The 15,296-nt window shown below is 41.8% G+C and overlaps 1 protein-coding gene and 1 long non-coding RNA gene across 4 annotated transcripts; both read right to left on the reverse strand.

Annotated features, from left to right (window-relative positions):
- Nucleotides 1-330: 330 nt before the first annotated feature.
- Nucleotides 331-11,593, reverse strand: brsk1a (BR serine/threonine kinase 1a). 3 transcript variants are annotated; one of them, XM_088439757.1, is made up of 19 exons: nucleotides 10,570-11,593; nucleotides 10,395-10,489; nucleotides 10,169-10,254; nucleotides 9,842-9,982; nucleotides 9,370-9,486; nucleotides 9,241-9,274; nucleotides 9,057-9,125; nucleotides 8,828-8,974; nucleotides 7,493-7,524; nucleotides 7,247-7,411; nucleotides 6,414-6,511; nucleotides 5,544-5,691; nucleotides 5,402-5,462; nucleotides 4,175-4,451; nucleotides 4,026-4,074; nucleotides 3,801-3,924; nucleotides 3,282-3,492; nucleotides 3,026-3,115; nucleotides 331-2,388 (listed from the first exon to the last, which is right to left on the reverse strand). In XM_088439757.1, exons 1-19 carry the CDS (start codon nucleotides 10,652-10,654, stop codon nucleotides 2,177-2,179), a joined length of 2,241 nt encoding a protein of 746 aa, XP_088295883.1. In that variant the 5' UTR covers nucleotides 10,655-11,593; the 3' UTR covers nucleotides 331-2,176. The 3 variants fall into 3 exon arrangements, with proteins under 3 accessions (XP_088295883.1, XP_088295882.1, XP_088295881.1); XM_088439756.1 differs by having other exon boundaries at nucleotides 331-2,376; nucleotides 4,175-4,805; XM_088439755.1 differs by having other exon boundaries at nucleotides 4,175-4,805.
- Nucleotides 11,594-12,736: 1,143 nt separating this feature from the next.
- On the reverse strand, nucleotides 12,737-14,990 carry LOC148409527 (uncharacterized). Its single transcript, XR_015868432.1, has 3 exons — nucleotides 14,219-14,990; nucleotides 13,638-13,762; nucleotides 12,737-12,903 (listed from the first exon to the last, which is right to left on the reverse strand). It is a non-coding gene; the product is annotated as an uncharacterized LOC148409527 (long non-coding RNA).
- Nucleotides 14,991-15,296: the final 306 nt, after the last annotated feature.

Here is a 15,296-nt window from a genome sequence, read left to right on the forward strand (position 1 = left end):
GTAAAGTTATATTTTCAGTAAATAAAATGTGCATAGGCACTGTGGTTGGCACTTACAGTATACTGTAATAAAATCTTAATTTGCCTCACATTGAGTGCAATACAATATAATAACTAACAGTTGTACTTCAGAAATGAGCTACTGATGTGATGGAACACTCACCCGACCGGTGCAGGTGGTATTGGTCCGCGTCCCCATCTGAGCGTAATGGTGAATGCACCTCATTTGCTGTACTCTACCTTCACCCGAAGCCAGCTGGGAAACACTGAACAGGATTTTCCATACAAAATGGATGAACGGATGGGCTGCAGAAATGATATTAGGCACATACACAGATTTAGGGTTTATTATTGTAACCATAACAATAAGGTGGAGCTCTCTTTATTTGGACCGTCGATTCAATCATACTTGTTTTTTTTTTTTAGATCACAGGCAATAGTTATAATAGTGCACTTTTTATATTTAAATTATGATACAGACATTTCTTTTTTGAACACCTTATTCTACTGATCCATATGGATGGAGAATAGTTTACAATCTTGGCCACAGTTGGGTCAATGACGAAGAGAAAGGTGACTAGGATGAGTGAGCAATCAACGTTTCTCGCGTGCTGACGTAGCCTACGCAACATGTGAGGGACGGACAAACGGGACAAAAGTGAGGAGGTGGGGAATCAAAAGATGGAGCAAATTATCAAGTGTGAGGAGAAAAACTCGTCTGTTAGGTCACGTTCCCGCTGATCTGTTGGCTCATTGTCACTCCGCCTTCAACCACCAATCTCCCACACATACCAGCGCTAAGCGTGATGAATTAAATATCGGATAAACAAAAGATCACTCTGTACTGCTATTAGCATAAAAGTGCTGAATGTGATGGAAAAAAATCATCTGATGAGGCAAATAAAGTTAACAAATGTATAAATAAATAAATATGTAAACTAAAACATATTAGCACTCTGTTGGTCAACATCCTGCACATTTGTTGCATATTGTGCTGCATGGAAGACTGGTGATGAGCATCAGCTAGCTCTTTGGGTGGCTAGCTAGCTGTTTGAGTACTCGAGTAATATGACGTGACTGTGATGGGGATTTACTTCCTCTTTACAAAGTCCATGTCAACCGTGAATGTGACGTAGTGAGCCGTGAAACCATAAATACTTGGATTCTGTGTGTCTGTCTTAGTAGGATTTCTCTGGCAACAGTAGGAGAAATGTTTGATGAAAAAAAAAAAAAAAAAAAAGAGGCCTTGGTGCGAAACTCCAGGCCAGGAATGTCATTCTCGTTCAATGTGGGACAAACAGCTGTGATGAGATTCATGGACATATTCACACATAAGTGTTTTTTTTTTTTCCTCTTTGTAGAGTAATGTTCATCTTTGTTGAAAAAAAAACAAACTTCAGAGTAACAGGAGTCCAAAATGCATTAGTTCACCTTGTCTCTGAAAATTTAAATAAATAGCAAAAAAAAGTGAAATAAAGAGGCAGCATCCTTTTCCTGCATTCCCGCGTGTTGTGTTCTGTCCTTTTTTTTCGATCGCTGCTCATCCTCAAAGGAAATAAATAACCAAATAAAAAAATAATTTTTCACATTCACTTACATAGCTTACTTTGTGGATTTTCTTTGAGTCAGGGTAGGACGCTGACTTCCTGAGGAGATCAGGACCTTTTTGCTCGATGTTACATGTCACCGAATAGCGACACTAACACACAACCGGGTTAATTTTCCGTCTAATCTGGAGAGCCGTCACAACACGCCTAATTCTTTTTTGGTTATCAGATGCTGTAGTACAATGCTTATGGTAGACTAGCTATCAGGTCTTGTCAGCATCCTTTAGCAGGCTGATTTGCTAACTGGCATGCACATGAGCACTTTAAAATTCCTAGTTTGATTTTGAGAAGCTGCATCTACGGAGGGATACCAAACTATTCGTTCACGTGTTTTTATTAAAGGGTGATTCCGTCGCTCTCGTGGGAGGGTTGGAATCCGGGTCATCCGAAGGATCGGGAGAATTTTTCAAAGTAAAAGCGTGATGGGGGAAAGGCTCAATTCTTGCTATTCCCAAAGCGGCTCCGCCTAAATCGAGGAAGGAGCTCGTGGTTTGCGGGGATGCTTGGGGATGAAGTCAAAAGGGCGCGGACGTCGGCGCCGCATCCCGCGGCGCCGTTTCCCGTTCTAACCTACGGTTGCGATTGGGTTCCGTTGGTGGATAGCAGTCGGGTTCTCTCCTTGGCCGAGCCTCTGCGCTGCAGGACTCCGCCGCTGCCTCCGATGCCGCCGCCGTCTGCTCGGTCGCCCCACTCGCATCTGTCGCCCCCACCCTCTGAGCGCCTAGAGTTTTGGCGGGTGGGGGTCCTGTGGGGTCGCCCGTTCTTTTCATCTGGGAAGGGATCAAAAGACGAGAACGGGGAAAGTCACCCTTACGAAAGCAATGGCTGTTATGGACTTTTTTTTAGACCATCGACCGAAAGTGGCCGCAGTGCCCACTAAAGGGTTAAAATGTATTCCGGATCTCTGACAAAAAATAGAACTTCAATGTGGTCCACAATAAAAATGAGTTTGACACAGATGCACATTTTTATATCAGTCGTATTCTTGCGTACAATAATTACGGAACAGGCAAGCGGGAAGACGTAAATTGGCAGTTAGCAACAAGTGCCTGTTGCAGCTAACAGCAGCTCGTGATAGCTGAGGTTGTTAAGGCATTAATTTCAATAAAAATCAATCCATTACATTAGTTAATACTAATCAATCACTAAATAAATTAGTTGATTAATTAGTGCCAGACATTTTTAGACAGTTCTTTAGCCAAATTGAAAAAAAAAATGGAAAAAATATAAATCAAAAAGTAGTTGGACGCCTGGACTCTTAAAAAGAAAGGTAAAAATGGGTCTTTGGGATTGAAAGGTTTAGGCATTGGGATGATACCTGGCCATATTTTAAAGTATTGGGACTTGCCATGGCATGGCCACTTGCCTTGCTCTCGTGTAAAGAACAAGTTTGTCAGGAAACACGGATCACAATCTCACCAGATAGGGCTTGCACCAGGGGTTGATCATGGGAGCTGAGCAGCTGGGCTTGAATCGTTTCCACCACTCGTCTGAACCGGCGACTCGGCCCTAAGGACGCGTGATTTAAACAGCAGTGGTTAATCATGAAACGCTATAGGTTTTACGGTATTATCGTCTCCCGCCTAAAGTCAGCGAGGGTCAGGCTCCAGGTCAACTGCGACTCAAGTGAGCAATAGAAAATAGATGGATGGGAGATTTTGTACGAACAACTTGCCTGATATGAGGGTGAACGTCACGCTGTAGATTCCCGTCTCCCTCCTGCCGTCCCTCTCGGTCCTCTCCCTGTCCCGCTCCCTCTCGCCCTCGGAGAAGGCAATATCCACCTGGAACTTGACGGGCTTCTGGAAGACGGAAGGGCCGCCGGAGGACTTGTACTCGGCCCTGAAGCTTGTCTGGGAGATGACGCTGTGACTGAGCGAGGGGATCTGCGTGGTGGGAAGACAGAGAAGAAGCAGAGAGACCGACAGACTTACGAGGCGGGAGAGGTATACGGGGGGCCGGCGTGAGTGCGGGGGAGACAAAAGGTGAGGGTGAGGGTGTGGAGAAGAGAAAAAAAGTGAGCCACGAGCAAAAGCAAAGTGATTCATCAATGTGCTACCAGTGAGTAGAACTGAAATAAAGAAGACATAGAGATAAAGACAGAAATGAGAGTGAATGTGAGTTTGAAGAAACTCCCTGAAAACAGGCCTGTGAACTTTTGAGATGCACGGCACGCGGCACATCAGATACTTACAGACAGGAAGGCGTGGACGATGTCGGCTTTGACAGAACTCAGAGGTTTGTCTCTGATCACCACAAAGATCTGCTCTTCTTTCTCCAGGCCAATGAAGTTCCCAAACCACGATTTCTTCGCCAGCCTGTGATGGCGTGAGGCCGGAAGAAGACGTTTAGCAGGCAAGACTTTGGAGTTTATGGAACTTTTTATTTATTTTTTGGTGATGGCGAAATGAAGACTCACTCAGGGCTGGATTCTGGTGTTAAACTGGACATGTCCTCTGATGTCGGCACTAAAAGAGGGAACTGCTTGGTAAGTCTTTGTCTCGGTTCTCCTCCATTATACAGAGAAACTCAAAATGATAGGCGACCCCGGCAAACGGCGCCACTCACCTTGCAGTTTACGCCGATGGAACCTTGGCGAGCCCAACAAGTTGTTCTTAAAAGAATTGAGGCGAGTCCTCCAATGGGCAGAGCTGCTGGCCGCGATCCCGCTTCCCCCTCCGGGACTGGAGGGCGGGGTGAGCGAGAGCGAGCCCACCCCGCCCCCTCCCTCTGCCCGCGAGGAGGATGAGGACGAGGAGGAGGAGGGCGGGGTGGAGGAGGGGTGGTGAGGGTGGTGGACAGGGGTGCCCAAGGGCGTGGGCAACGGAGAGCCCTGGGGAGTGACCTGCGGCACAGAGTGGGCAGAGTTTGGGTACAAGCTCTTAGTCACGGACTTTAGGATAGAGGAGGAAGGGAAGAAGAAACGGGGAATGGGTGAGAGCAGCGGAGAGGGAGAGGGCGAGCGGGAGGATGGGTTGTGCAGAGGCAGGGATTTGATGGGCTGGAGGTGAAGCCGTTCGGCGGGTCCCTTGCTGGGCAGGGTCTGGGTCTTTGGATGGGGGGGAGCTTTGGGCTTGTCGTGTGCCCGTGCTGAGCGAGGTGTCGTGGCGCTTCCCTGTTTGGGCTCCTTTGTTTGGGGGGGAGCGGCAGCGGAGGTGACGTCTGATTGGCTGAAAGTGAAAATGGGGCTTTGATAGGACTGGGGAGCAGGGGGCAAATGGAAAACAAGAAAGAGAAGGGATGGAACATGGAGAAAGAAGGATGGAAATGAATATCATGCTTCGTGACCAACCAAAGACTGCAACTTGTGAGAAGTGAACATGTCCTGTGAAAGCCTAGATGTGCCGAAACAGTCGTAACTTACAGCGAGACACAAGCGCAATGGTTCCATTACTTTCCTTAATATTGATACACATTATTGTGCACACACGTTGCTCATGCAAGATGTGGAAGAGAAGTGACATGAGGACAATAGAAAAGTGAAAATGTCACACAAACCTGCCGCGTGAGGTTTACTCTGAGAAGCTTGATTTGTGGTAATGTTCAAAAATGATTAGAGGAGATGGATAAAAGGATGTTTTTGGGAAATGCGACTGGTACTTATATTTCATACAACATCTTTGAATTTACGACAGAACCTACTACAAAGCACAATTTAGTATTCTTTTTGTCCATAAAATTTGTAATAATAATGAGTGTAATAAATCAATTACAAGTCATACATTCAATCTGTAATCATGTTGAGGTATAGGATGTTCAGCTGTTGCCAAACTCTACGGAAGCAACAGCTCTTACCCTGGGACTACTGAGAGGGCTGGAGGAGAGACCCGTAGAAGCTCCGCTCACCGAGCGAGACCTGACAAATGTAAAACATCGGCAAAAGTTCACTCATAATCCTGTTCATCACGGTACACAAACAATCTGATGATAATTATACCTCTGGCTGTGTGCAGCGTCCAGAGCCCGGCGAGGAGGCGTCGGGGAACCCTGTTCCGTGACGCTCAGCACCTCCAGACTCTTTCTCTCTGGACGACAGCGACCGTGGCGCGTCAGCATGGGCGAGTCCACGCGCTTCCGAGGAGGATCTGCGAATTGGCAGTAGAAAATTAAAGGGGAAGTCAACCCCCTTATTTTTACAGTAATGTGTTCCATGCAACTTAACTGGACGTAACATACTATGATGATTAACTCATTTAGTACCAAACATTTTTAGACACGCCTTTAGCCTAACACTTGAAAATATGTGAAGAATGGAATGAAGAATAAATATAAATAAGTACATGGGATTAAATGCCTGGATTTCAAATAGATCTTTGGGATTGAATGTGTTAATATTGTGTAAATTGCTGTAGACTGAAAATGAGATCACAGTTGCTCAGAGCTCAGGTAATGACCAATCACTGCTCAGATTGCAAATATCAATTGACCAAACACAGATGAACCAGGATTTCCCATTACCTTGAGGAACTGTGACATCGTTGTATTTTCCCTGCTTGATTCATACTTTGCAAACACATCAAAATGTCGTGGTATGGTAACGAATATTTTTTATTTGACTTCTATTATGGTTGGGTAATTGAATATGCAGAAGTCTTTTTTATTTGAAATTACATGTCAGCACTGAACAATTTAGTCGTTTACTTAAAAGATGAAAGAAATGTTTGAGTGTATTGTCAATATGTGATATTATGTTCAATTATTTAATGTTTTATTATCTGTAAAGCGTTTTTTTTTCACAAGCATCGCTGCAATACACGTATGTAACCAGCTTGCCTCGGATCAAGCTACACTGCCCTTAGTGACTGACCTGCATCATTGCGTTGAGGCAAGTCCTCGTCTTCATAGCTGGGGTAACGCTCTTTTCTGTCCAGCAGCAGGTAATAAATCATCTTTTCCTGGTTTTCTCTGAGAAGCATGAATTAAAAACAACGAGTTAAGGAAAGAATATGTAGAAAGGAGAAACTGCAGTGTGATTCTTTTTGTCATGTAACCCAGGACAGTCAATTTGACTCATAAAGCACCAGCACCACAATTGTTATGTATGACCTAAAAGACTTCAAATACCAGCAGTGCCTTCATGAAGTGTGCCTTTTCAAAGGAGGAATCCCACCGATTTGACTACCCCACAGAAATGTCTTTAAACTTCCACTTTTTGTAACAGCTGCGAGAGTCCAAACACATTTATGGCCTCCCATGTTCCTATCCAAGTCGACATCTACTTTTTATTAGCTATTATGTTGGCCCGCTTGGCAGTCAGCGTTTTCTCGTGCCGGCTCGAAAAGCTCTATTAACGTACTTCTTTTCATCTATTAAAACAAACCCTCAATCCTATAGAACATGAGTGCAAATTAAAAGCACAAATTAGCAAGATAGCCAGTGCTTGTAAACAATGCACCCTAAAATGGAATCGACCATAAACCGTGAGTTATGGCCTTGGCTCAAGTCCAGGAAAAAAAATCGCGTTCTTAATGAAACCCAACTTATCAGTAAGGCCCAGGCCAAAGAAAGGCCAGTTTGTTCCATTTGTTCTTGTGACAGACAAACCAATAAGCATCCTAAAACAATACATAAGGCCCGATTGGACTTTGAGAAACACATTTATCATTTTTTGAGAGTAACGGGGAAAAAAAAAAGGCTTACTCTTCACATTGCAAGTCTCGTGTGAGCTTGACACGATCTCGAAAGCAGCCCAGCGAGTGCATGCTGTCCAACACATCTGGGTCCAGCTCAGTCAAGGATAAGATTCGCCTCACACACACTCTTCTGGGAGGAGGCTGCTCAGGACAAGGCTCATTGCGGCCACCCCTGGAGACACACAACATATGTATCGTTTATGTGACTAAATATGTAGTATCATACTACATATACGAGTGGAGATATACTCACAGATACCAGGCGTGTTTCTGAATGGTCTCCAGCTGTAGGAGAGACAGGAAGGAAGTTAGATTTTATTCTGTGACAAGTGAACTTTAGCTCTAAGTGTGTAGGGGGTCCACGCTCTTTGTGGTGGACTGGGACCGGGCCAGACCGCAAATGGCAAAAATCCTTATGTAATTCATGGCAAATGAAACTCATTGGATTTTTGGGGGATCAAAAATCTTCAAAAATACTGATAACCTTCAAATATATAACGTTGGCTTTGGATCCCCACATCCTTCCCAGAAAAAGGGAAAATACTGGGGAAAAAATCTGAACGGGTGACTTTCGCAAGTTCTGAACCGCAAATGTGCCAAGGTCCAATGTATTGTCATCATTCAGAAAAAAAAAAACAATAGAAGATCTGATAGAAAAAAAACAATAGAAGATCCTCATAGTACACCTCCAAACAAAAATGTCACAATAAGTACTGAAATAATGATAATCATATTTCAGTTTCTTCAAAAATCTGGGACTAAAAATAGTTCACAGAAAGAGAATTTAAATTGTTGGCCTAATTAAGTCAAATTAAAACATCTCGTACTGATGCCTCATAGCTTTGTGCAGTGCTTCTCAATATTTTTTTGCAAAGCCCTCCCAGAGAAAGAAAACATTTTGCGCTGCGCTCACTGCAGACTATAAATGTGAGCATTATGACAATTGCATAAGTATACCTAAAATTGTATACTTCACTTTAACAAAAGAAAAACATTTAAATAAACTTTCAGAAAATGTTTAATTTTTACAGGTATTTATACAGGTTACAGATTATTATGGCGCTGACAAAAACAACTCAAAATTTAAAAAAAAAGTAAATTCTCATTCAAACTCGAAAGGTTTTTGAACAACTGAAACTGTTGATGCAGAAAAATATAATAATATTAATAAATATTGATAGATTAACATTAACACCGACATCAAATATTTTAACCTGGAGAAAAACGTATAAAAAATTGTTGCTGATGTTTTTTCAAAATCCGCTTAAATCAATAATGTGATTTAGAAAAAAATCTTGACAGCATAATTTTTTTTTAACCTGTGCACACATTGACGATGAGAGCGCCACAGATGTGCAATTACTCCACACAGCGAAAACGCAAAGCCCGGTTCCCTATGCGCCCCCACGAAAGGATAAAGACCGGCTTTGCGTTTTGGGAATTACTGTACTATGTGGACCAAAGTTATTGAACACATGAGTAGAAGCAAAAATACATCAAACTCTTCTAATTACTTTTTTTGTACAGATCTGATGGGAACCAATTAAAGTCCATAACACGTACTGTATGTACAAAGTGCCTGTCGTACCGTGAGTCGCTTTTCGGGGTTGACCTCAATCATGCCCTTGAGCAGGGATTGGCAGTCCGGGGGGATGAAATGAGGCATGTGGAACACGCCGCTTTTCACTTTTTCCAGGAGCTGGCGTAAATTGTCATGGTCGAATGGCAGGGCGCCCTGGTGAAAACCGAGCAAAAAAGTGGCGCGATTAAATAACAAAGTGTCAATAAGAAGGACGAAAAGTCATTGTCCGACTTACCACCAGCAGAGCAAAAAGAATGACCCCACAGCTCCACACATCTGCTCTCCTTCCATCATACTTCTCGCCCTACCAAAGACAAAATTCCCATATGCTCCAGAAAATCAATATTTACTGTAAAAACTGACGTCACCTGACTCCTGTAACGAAAATGTATTTATATTTATGAATCGTGGTCACTCACACGTATGACTTCAGGGCACGCATAATGCGGTGATCTGAAATAAGATAATTGTGTTAAAATCGGACCTGATAAAAATTTGACATCATTAATGGTAAAAAATAAAAAGCAGCCAAATGGAAACCTACTCACCCGCAGCTGGTCTCCAACAGGCTGTCACCCACCTGGAGTGATGCCATACCAAAGTCAGCGATCCGGATGTTGTTCTTCTCATCCAGCAGCAGGTTCTCAGGCTTCAGGTCCCTGTGGCTGCATCAATGCATAAGTGATGATCGTAAAATTGTTTCTGATATATTTATGTGTGTGTAATTTCAAAGACGTGCCATCCCGGTATGAATCATTACTCTGTTTACTCAAATAAATGAGTACAGCTACTGCACTTCTTCATGCAGTGGCCAGGGGGCGTTATATTTTAAGAACTGTTTATTTTTAATTTTTTTTTTTTTTTAAGTGGTATATTGTGTGAAAAATGCAAGCATTCAACACACCCGCTGTTTGAATGTGTCTACAGGACACTGTTGGAGCAAATACTGCATAAGTGATAACTATACAAATGAGTCAAACTAAAGAGTGCGAGAATGAGCACTTGGATGTAAGAACCAACCAGATGGAGTGACTGTGGCAGAAGTCCAAAGCAGAAATGATCTGCCTGAAGAACTTCCTGGCTTCTTTGGGAGTCAGACGGCCTTTTTTTACCAGGTAGTCAAAGAGTTCTCCGCCTGACACATGTTCCAACACGAGATACCTGCCGATGCACAAAGATGAGCTCAATGATTGGAAAAAAAATTGATTCACCTTAATGAGTCAAAACAAGAACTCTGAGAAATGCATTCTCAAGTAAGAGTAAAAGAAGAGTCAAGAAAGCTGAACTTTATATGCTTTATATGCTTTAAGTCTAAATTTAAGTATGCACGCGGCAGCTGGGACTCACAGGTACTTGTTATTCTCGTATACATCGTGTAGTTTCAAAACATGCGGATGCTCGATGAGTTTGAGGATAGCGATCTCCCTCTCGACCTGTTCGGAAAGACAAATGACAGCAATGAGTTGAAATGACTGTATAGTCTTGTATAATTTTGAAATACCCTTTACAGTTTTTTTTTTCCAGCCCTCAGAACTATGAGACACGATTTCCTATGACTACGAAGTCAGCGTACCTTCATTAACACAGACTCGGAGAGCTTCTCCCTGTTGACGATTTTGATGGCGACCTTTTGACCAGTGATGCAATGGACTCCCAGCTTGACCAGTCCTAAAAGAGATGCCCGAGAAGAATCGTTTTCACGAAGTCGATTGCATATCAAATTGTGAAATAAACAATACAATACTCACCTGTCTGTCCCTTCCCCAGTGTTTTTTCCAGCCGATAGGGCCCGACATATTGAGCGGACTGACTCAAAGACAGTTCTTTACTCATACTGCTCTTACTTGAGGAACACTACACTATGAGTAATGTGATTATTGCAGTTACTGTGATATTCTACAGCTTATCCAGATGTTCTTGCGGCATAAACAGCACTCCCACTTGAAGATACTCAGCACAAAGGTAGGAAAGTCAGTGAAAGCCTCCATTTAAACCTGACTAGTTAGTAATTCCTTGTCTTTCTGTTGTATTTTAGAAACAATGCAGCAGTGCTGAATAAAAGCAATTAACATGACAAACTAATGAATTTAAGCATTTGACATTCGCTTTTTTTGCATAGCGAACATCTGGTCACGCGTTTGGCGGCTATATGACGGCTATTCGAAGATAAGTGTTGAAGGAGAATACATTGAAAGCGTCGAATATGCAGTGTGAATTTGCTATTTCTCTCCCAGTCGGGCCTCACAGGTGCACCGACATGCTAAATGTAGCCTCGCCGCCGTTCTCCGATACAGCAGCGAGGCTAGCTTGTAGCTTTAGCTTCGGCGCCTTGACCCAGCGGCCGTCCTGTCAAAATAAGCCCCAGCGCCTCGACTTGTTGTTAGCCACCGAAAAACGCTTGTTAAACTTCTCCGACGGACGCTTCATTCTCTCGACGGACGGATGGAGCGCCTAGCCGGCGTCAAAGCAAACATTCCGGCGTCGTCTTGGAAGTCTTTCGCCTCCCTTTCGCCCAGCGCTCGGCTCTTACATCCCTGCGAGGCGGTAGCCGATATCACAGAAGCATCTTCCACGAAGCAGGTGCAAAAAAGAAAAAAAAAACAAATCTCGTTTAGCGCTAGCTCGCCCCGGTTAACTCGTTAGCTGTCGTTGATAGTTGGCGCAGGGTTTATAGGCCCCGTTGTGTTACACTCCCTTCGGTTTTCTTGCCGTAAATCGATATTTTTTCTCTCTCTCCTCTTCCTTCGCATCACTCGCATCAGCATCCGGGTCCTTCTCCATCCTCGCGCATCGCCTCCTCGGCCCCGCCCTCCTGCATCCAGGCCATAAACGGCCCCCGTAGGCGGCCAATGGGACGGCGCTGAGGTGTTGCACATCTGTTAAGTGACATTGCAAAAAAAAAACAACAACAACAACAAAAAAACTTACACACCAGTTGCCATTAATCTGTGTCATCAAGTGTGCATTGCTTATTGTAGCAAAATTAATAATTACATTCAAACTCATTTTAATATTGTGCCAAATTCTAAAAAAAAAAAAGATGTCACCTTTGGGAAGGAGACCACTTGGTGAAACTTATCTTTTTTTTTTTTTCTTTGATGCACATAGAGAAACAAGATGGAAATCTTTTGCTGTTTTTCTACACATTTTTGAACTGCAAAGCTCCAGGAACATCCATTTGGGGGGGGGGGGGGGGGGGGGGGGGGGACAAACAAAACAAAGACACACCAAAAAAAAAAAAAACGCAAAGCAAACTTTCACTGTGTAATATTGAATTATACTCAGCATATAACGCTTCAAAAAAGGGAATGTTGTTTAAAATAGCATGAAAATGATCACATTTACGCCAATTGGTCCTCTCCTATTGGCCTCTACCCTTTATTACATTAATAATATTATTTGTAGTATATTATCACATCTATGGCCAGAAGCAAATTTTAATCCACAAATATAATGACACACTTTAAACTTCAAACCTATTATAAAAAGGACAATACAAATAGACTGGAAGTGCAGCTGAAGATGCTACAATAGTTGTGAGAATCATTTTAATTGTATGTAAAGTGAACGATTCTGCTTTTTATTTAAAAAAAAAAAAAACATGTAGGACATTTGATGAATCATCGGGGAAGTGAAAGACAGCTAAGATCTCAATTTGAAATGTTTTGTGTGGGCGGATAATTCCCCAAAGCTTAACTTCAACTGTGCCAAGCTGGGCGATTCTCATGCAACCAGGAGGATTTGCCTCAGCCATGCAGCTGAAATAGAAACTGGAAAGACACAATTACAGTATTTTTGAGTATTCTCATAGCTACGTTTTTTTTTTTTTTTTTTTTGGTAAACATTGGTTTATGCGCACGTTTTGGCAGTCCACAAAGTCTGATTCAAGCAGACACAAAGAAAAAACAACAATGATTAAGTGTAGCAATTGAAATTATCCAAGTTTATTGCAAAAATATCATGAACAGTCAGTCCATAAAGAAATGCAGTAATATGTTTACAAAACACTGCTGGCATTGACAAGTTTGTTGAATAGGCATGTCTCCTCCACTCCAGTTTTATCAGATGGTTCAGTCCACTTTCTGTTGAAAATATAAAAAAAACTGAATTTATTGACCAATATGCTGCATTTCATTGCTTTGTGACAAATTTCCTTGTCATATTCTCAGCCATATTTTTACATATTTTTAAGAGTCCAGACACTCAATCCCTGGTACCTATTCATATATTTTCCATATATTTTTTATGTTTGGCTAAATAATTGTCTAAAAATGGCTGATACTAAAGGAAAGAAATAATTGCTTTAGGTAATTATATATATATATATATATATATATATATATATATATATATATATATATATATATATATACATTAAATTAATCTATTACTTTAGTGCCAAAAGTAATCAATGTCGAGTATGTCTTACCTAAAGCAATCAATTACCTGAAAACTTAATTGCCTAAATTAAGTGAACACATTAGTATTTTTTTTTGTATTTTTTTTTTATTTTTGTATTTTTATTTATTTCAGTTACTGTAGTTATTTTACTTGCTAAAATAATAAATACTTTATTATTTAATTGATTAATTACTTAATTTAATTTTATTCAACCATCATTTTTAGACCACCTTATATCCACACACTTGAAAAAAAAATTATAATGATAATAATCATTAGCATTAAAAAGGAATAACTTAATCGATTACAAATTTGAACATATTTCAAATACAAGTGTTCTTCCCTCATAGCTACGGACTATGGTAAATGCAGCAGCACCTCCTGCTGTCCGTAATGAAAAACGGTCAAATCTTACACAGTGTCCCTTTAAAGAAAGATGGCGTAGTCCCCACATGTCACGATCCTTCCGACAGGGTCTTTGCACAAACGTGGAACGCGTCTACCAGGTCTTTGCACTCCACTGTGCCCTTCTCTGTGATACTGAAACACAAATCCAGATTACATTCGAATCACATTCTAAAATCATCATCTCTAAAATGAACTTAAATCTGCATCCGGGATAACTCCTAATGTCCTACTGTACTTTTATGTGCATAAAGTAAATTCCACGTGATTAAACTGTATACCACTAATCACCTCGGCACGTGCACACGCAACAAATGTCGCTGGCCCCTTATGTCCGTGTACTGTAACACGAACCGGCAGCCACGTCAAAGGCTATTTTAAACCTTTTAATACCGCTCAAGACATTTTTGTTACATAACAGTAGTACAGGGTAAACAAGTGAATATGAATGACTGTTTAACGTCAATGCACAATTAATTTAGCATAAAAATGGCCACGCTCTCGAAACAAGGTTACTCACAATTCATAAAAGCCGACGTTAGCAATAATGATGCACTTGTATGAGCGTTTTAAGTAGTTCTCAAAACTCACCACTTGCCGGCGTCTGCTTTGATAAGCTGGCATGATGCCGGCGCAGATTCGTCAGAGCTTGGCATGTTGACAGAACAGATGCGAAGTGTCGAGAGCGTGCTCCTGGAAGAGTTAGCGGTCAAGTGCACATCTGCTGTACAAAGACGGCAAGAAGGGAGCGACAGCCTGGACTGGGGTGGAGGGAGGGAAGGCTGACACTTCTGAAACGTGACCGTCATGTACTGTAAGCTTAATGGTGGGGGGGAAATACATTGGATGGAAAAAGTCTACACACCCTTGTGCGGTATTTTCATGATTTTATTCTACGTAGTTCTCACAGTGTTTTAGCCGGTGGATGGGACACTCCTGGTAGGATAACTAAACAGTCGTGCCATTTTTGAACATTGACATATTGTCGCCGTCAAGGTGAAATTTCAGCTCCTTGGTACCTTCTTTCAAAGGACTGGACAAAATACTGCACAAGGGTTAAATAGCAGCTTTGTGTCATTTTCAAAAAGATAGGACCAAGATGCATCATCGATATTAGAACAGCTAAACTTTGACGTATCATTGCTCTCCGGGTGAAATTTCAGCTCCTTGGTACCTTCTTTCAAAGGACTGGACAAAATACTGCACAAGGGTTAAATAGCAGCTTTTTGTAATTTTAAAAAAGATAGGACCAAGATGCATTACGTGTATTAGAAAAGCTAAACTTTGACGTATGGTTGCTATCCGGGTGAAATTTCAGCTCCTTAGTGCCTTCTTTCAAAGGATTGGGCAAAATACTGCACAAGGGTTAAATAGAAGCTTTGTGTTATATTAAAAAATAGGACCGAGATACATCACCCGCATAGGAACAGCTAAACTTTGACATATTGTGACCATCCGGGTGAAATTTCAGCTCCTTAAGTGCTTTAAAAAAAGGATTGGGCAAAGTGCTGCACAAGGGTTAAATAGCAGCTTTGTGTGCTATTAAAAACTAGGACCAAAATGCATCATCTGTATTAGAACAGCTAATCTTTATTTAACAGATGCACTTTGTTTATATCTTAATTCACAACACAGCCATGCCTCCATTTATAATAGGGTGTGCGCACTT

This window comes from Hippichthys cyanospilos, chromosome 17 (genome assembly GCF_059441005.1).
Source record: "Hippichthys cyanospilos isolate Australia breed blue-spotted pipefish chromosome 17, RoL_Hcya_1.0, whole genome shotgun sequence".
NCBI classification, from domain to species: Eukaryota; Metazoa; Chordata; class Actinopteri; order Syngnathiformes; family Syngnathidae; genus Hippichthys; species Hippichthys cyanospilos.

Bases quoted from the DNA above. Each gene is read 5' to 3' on its own strand.
- brsk1a (XM_088439755.1), bottom strand. From the start codon at position 10,654: ATGAGTAAAGAACTGTCTTTGAGTCAGTCCGCTCAATATGTCGGGCCC. The intron at 3,493-3,800 runs GTAAGTATCTGA...CCCACCACGCAG, and splicing joins TCGTCCACGCCTTCCTGTCT to ATCCCCTCGCTCAGTCACAG. The intron at 3,116-3,281 runs GCAAGTTGTTCG...ACGCGTCCTTAG, and splicing joins GACGTTCACCCTCATATCAG to GGCCGAGTCGCCGGTTCAGA.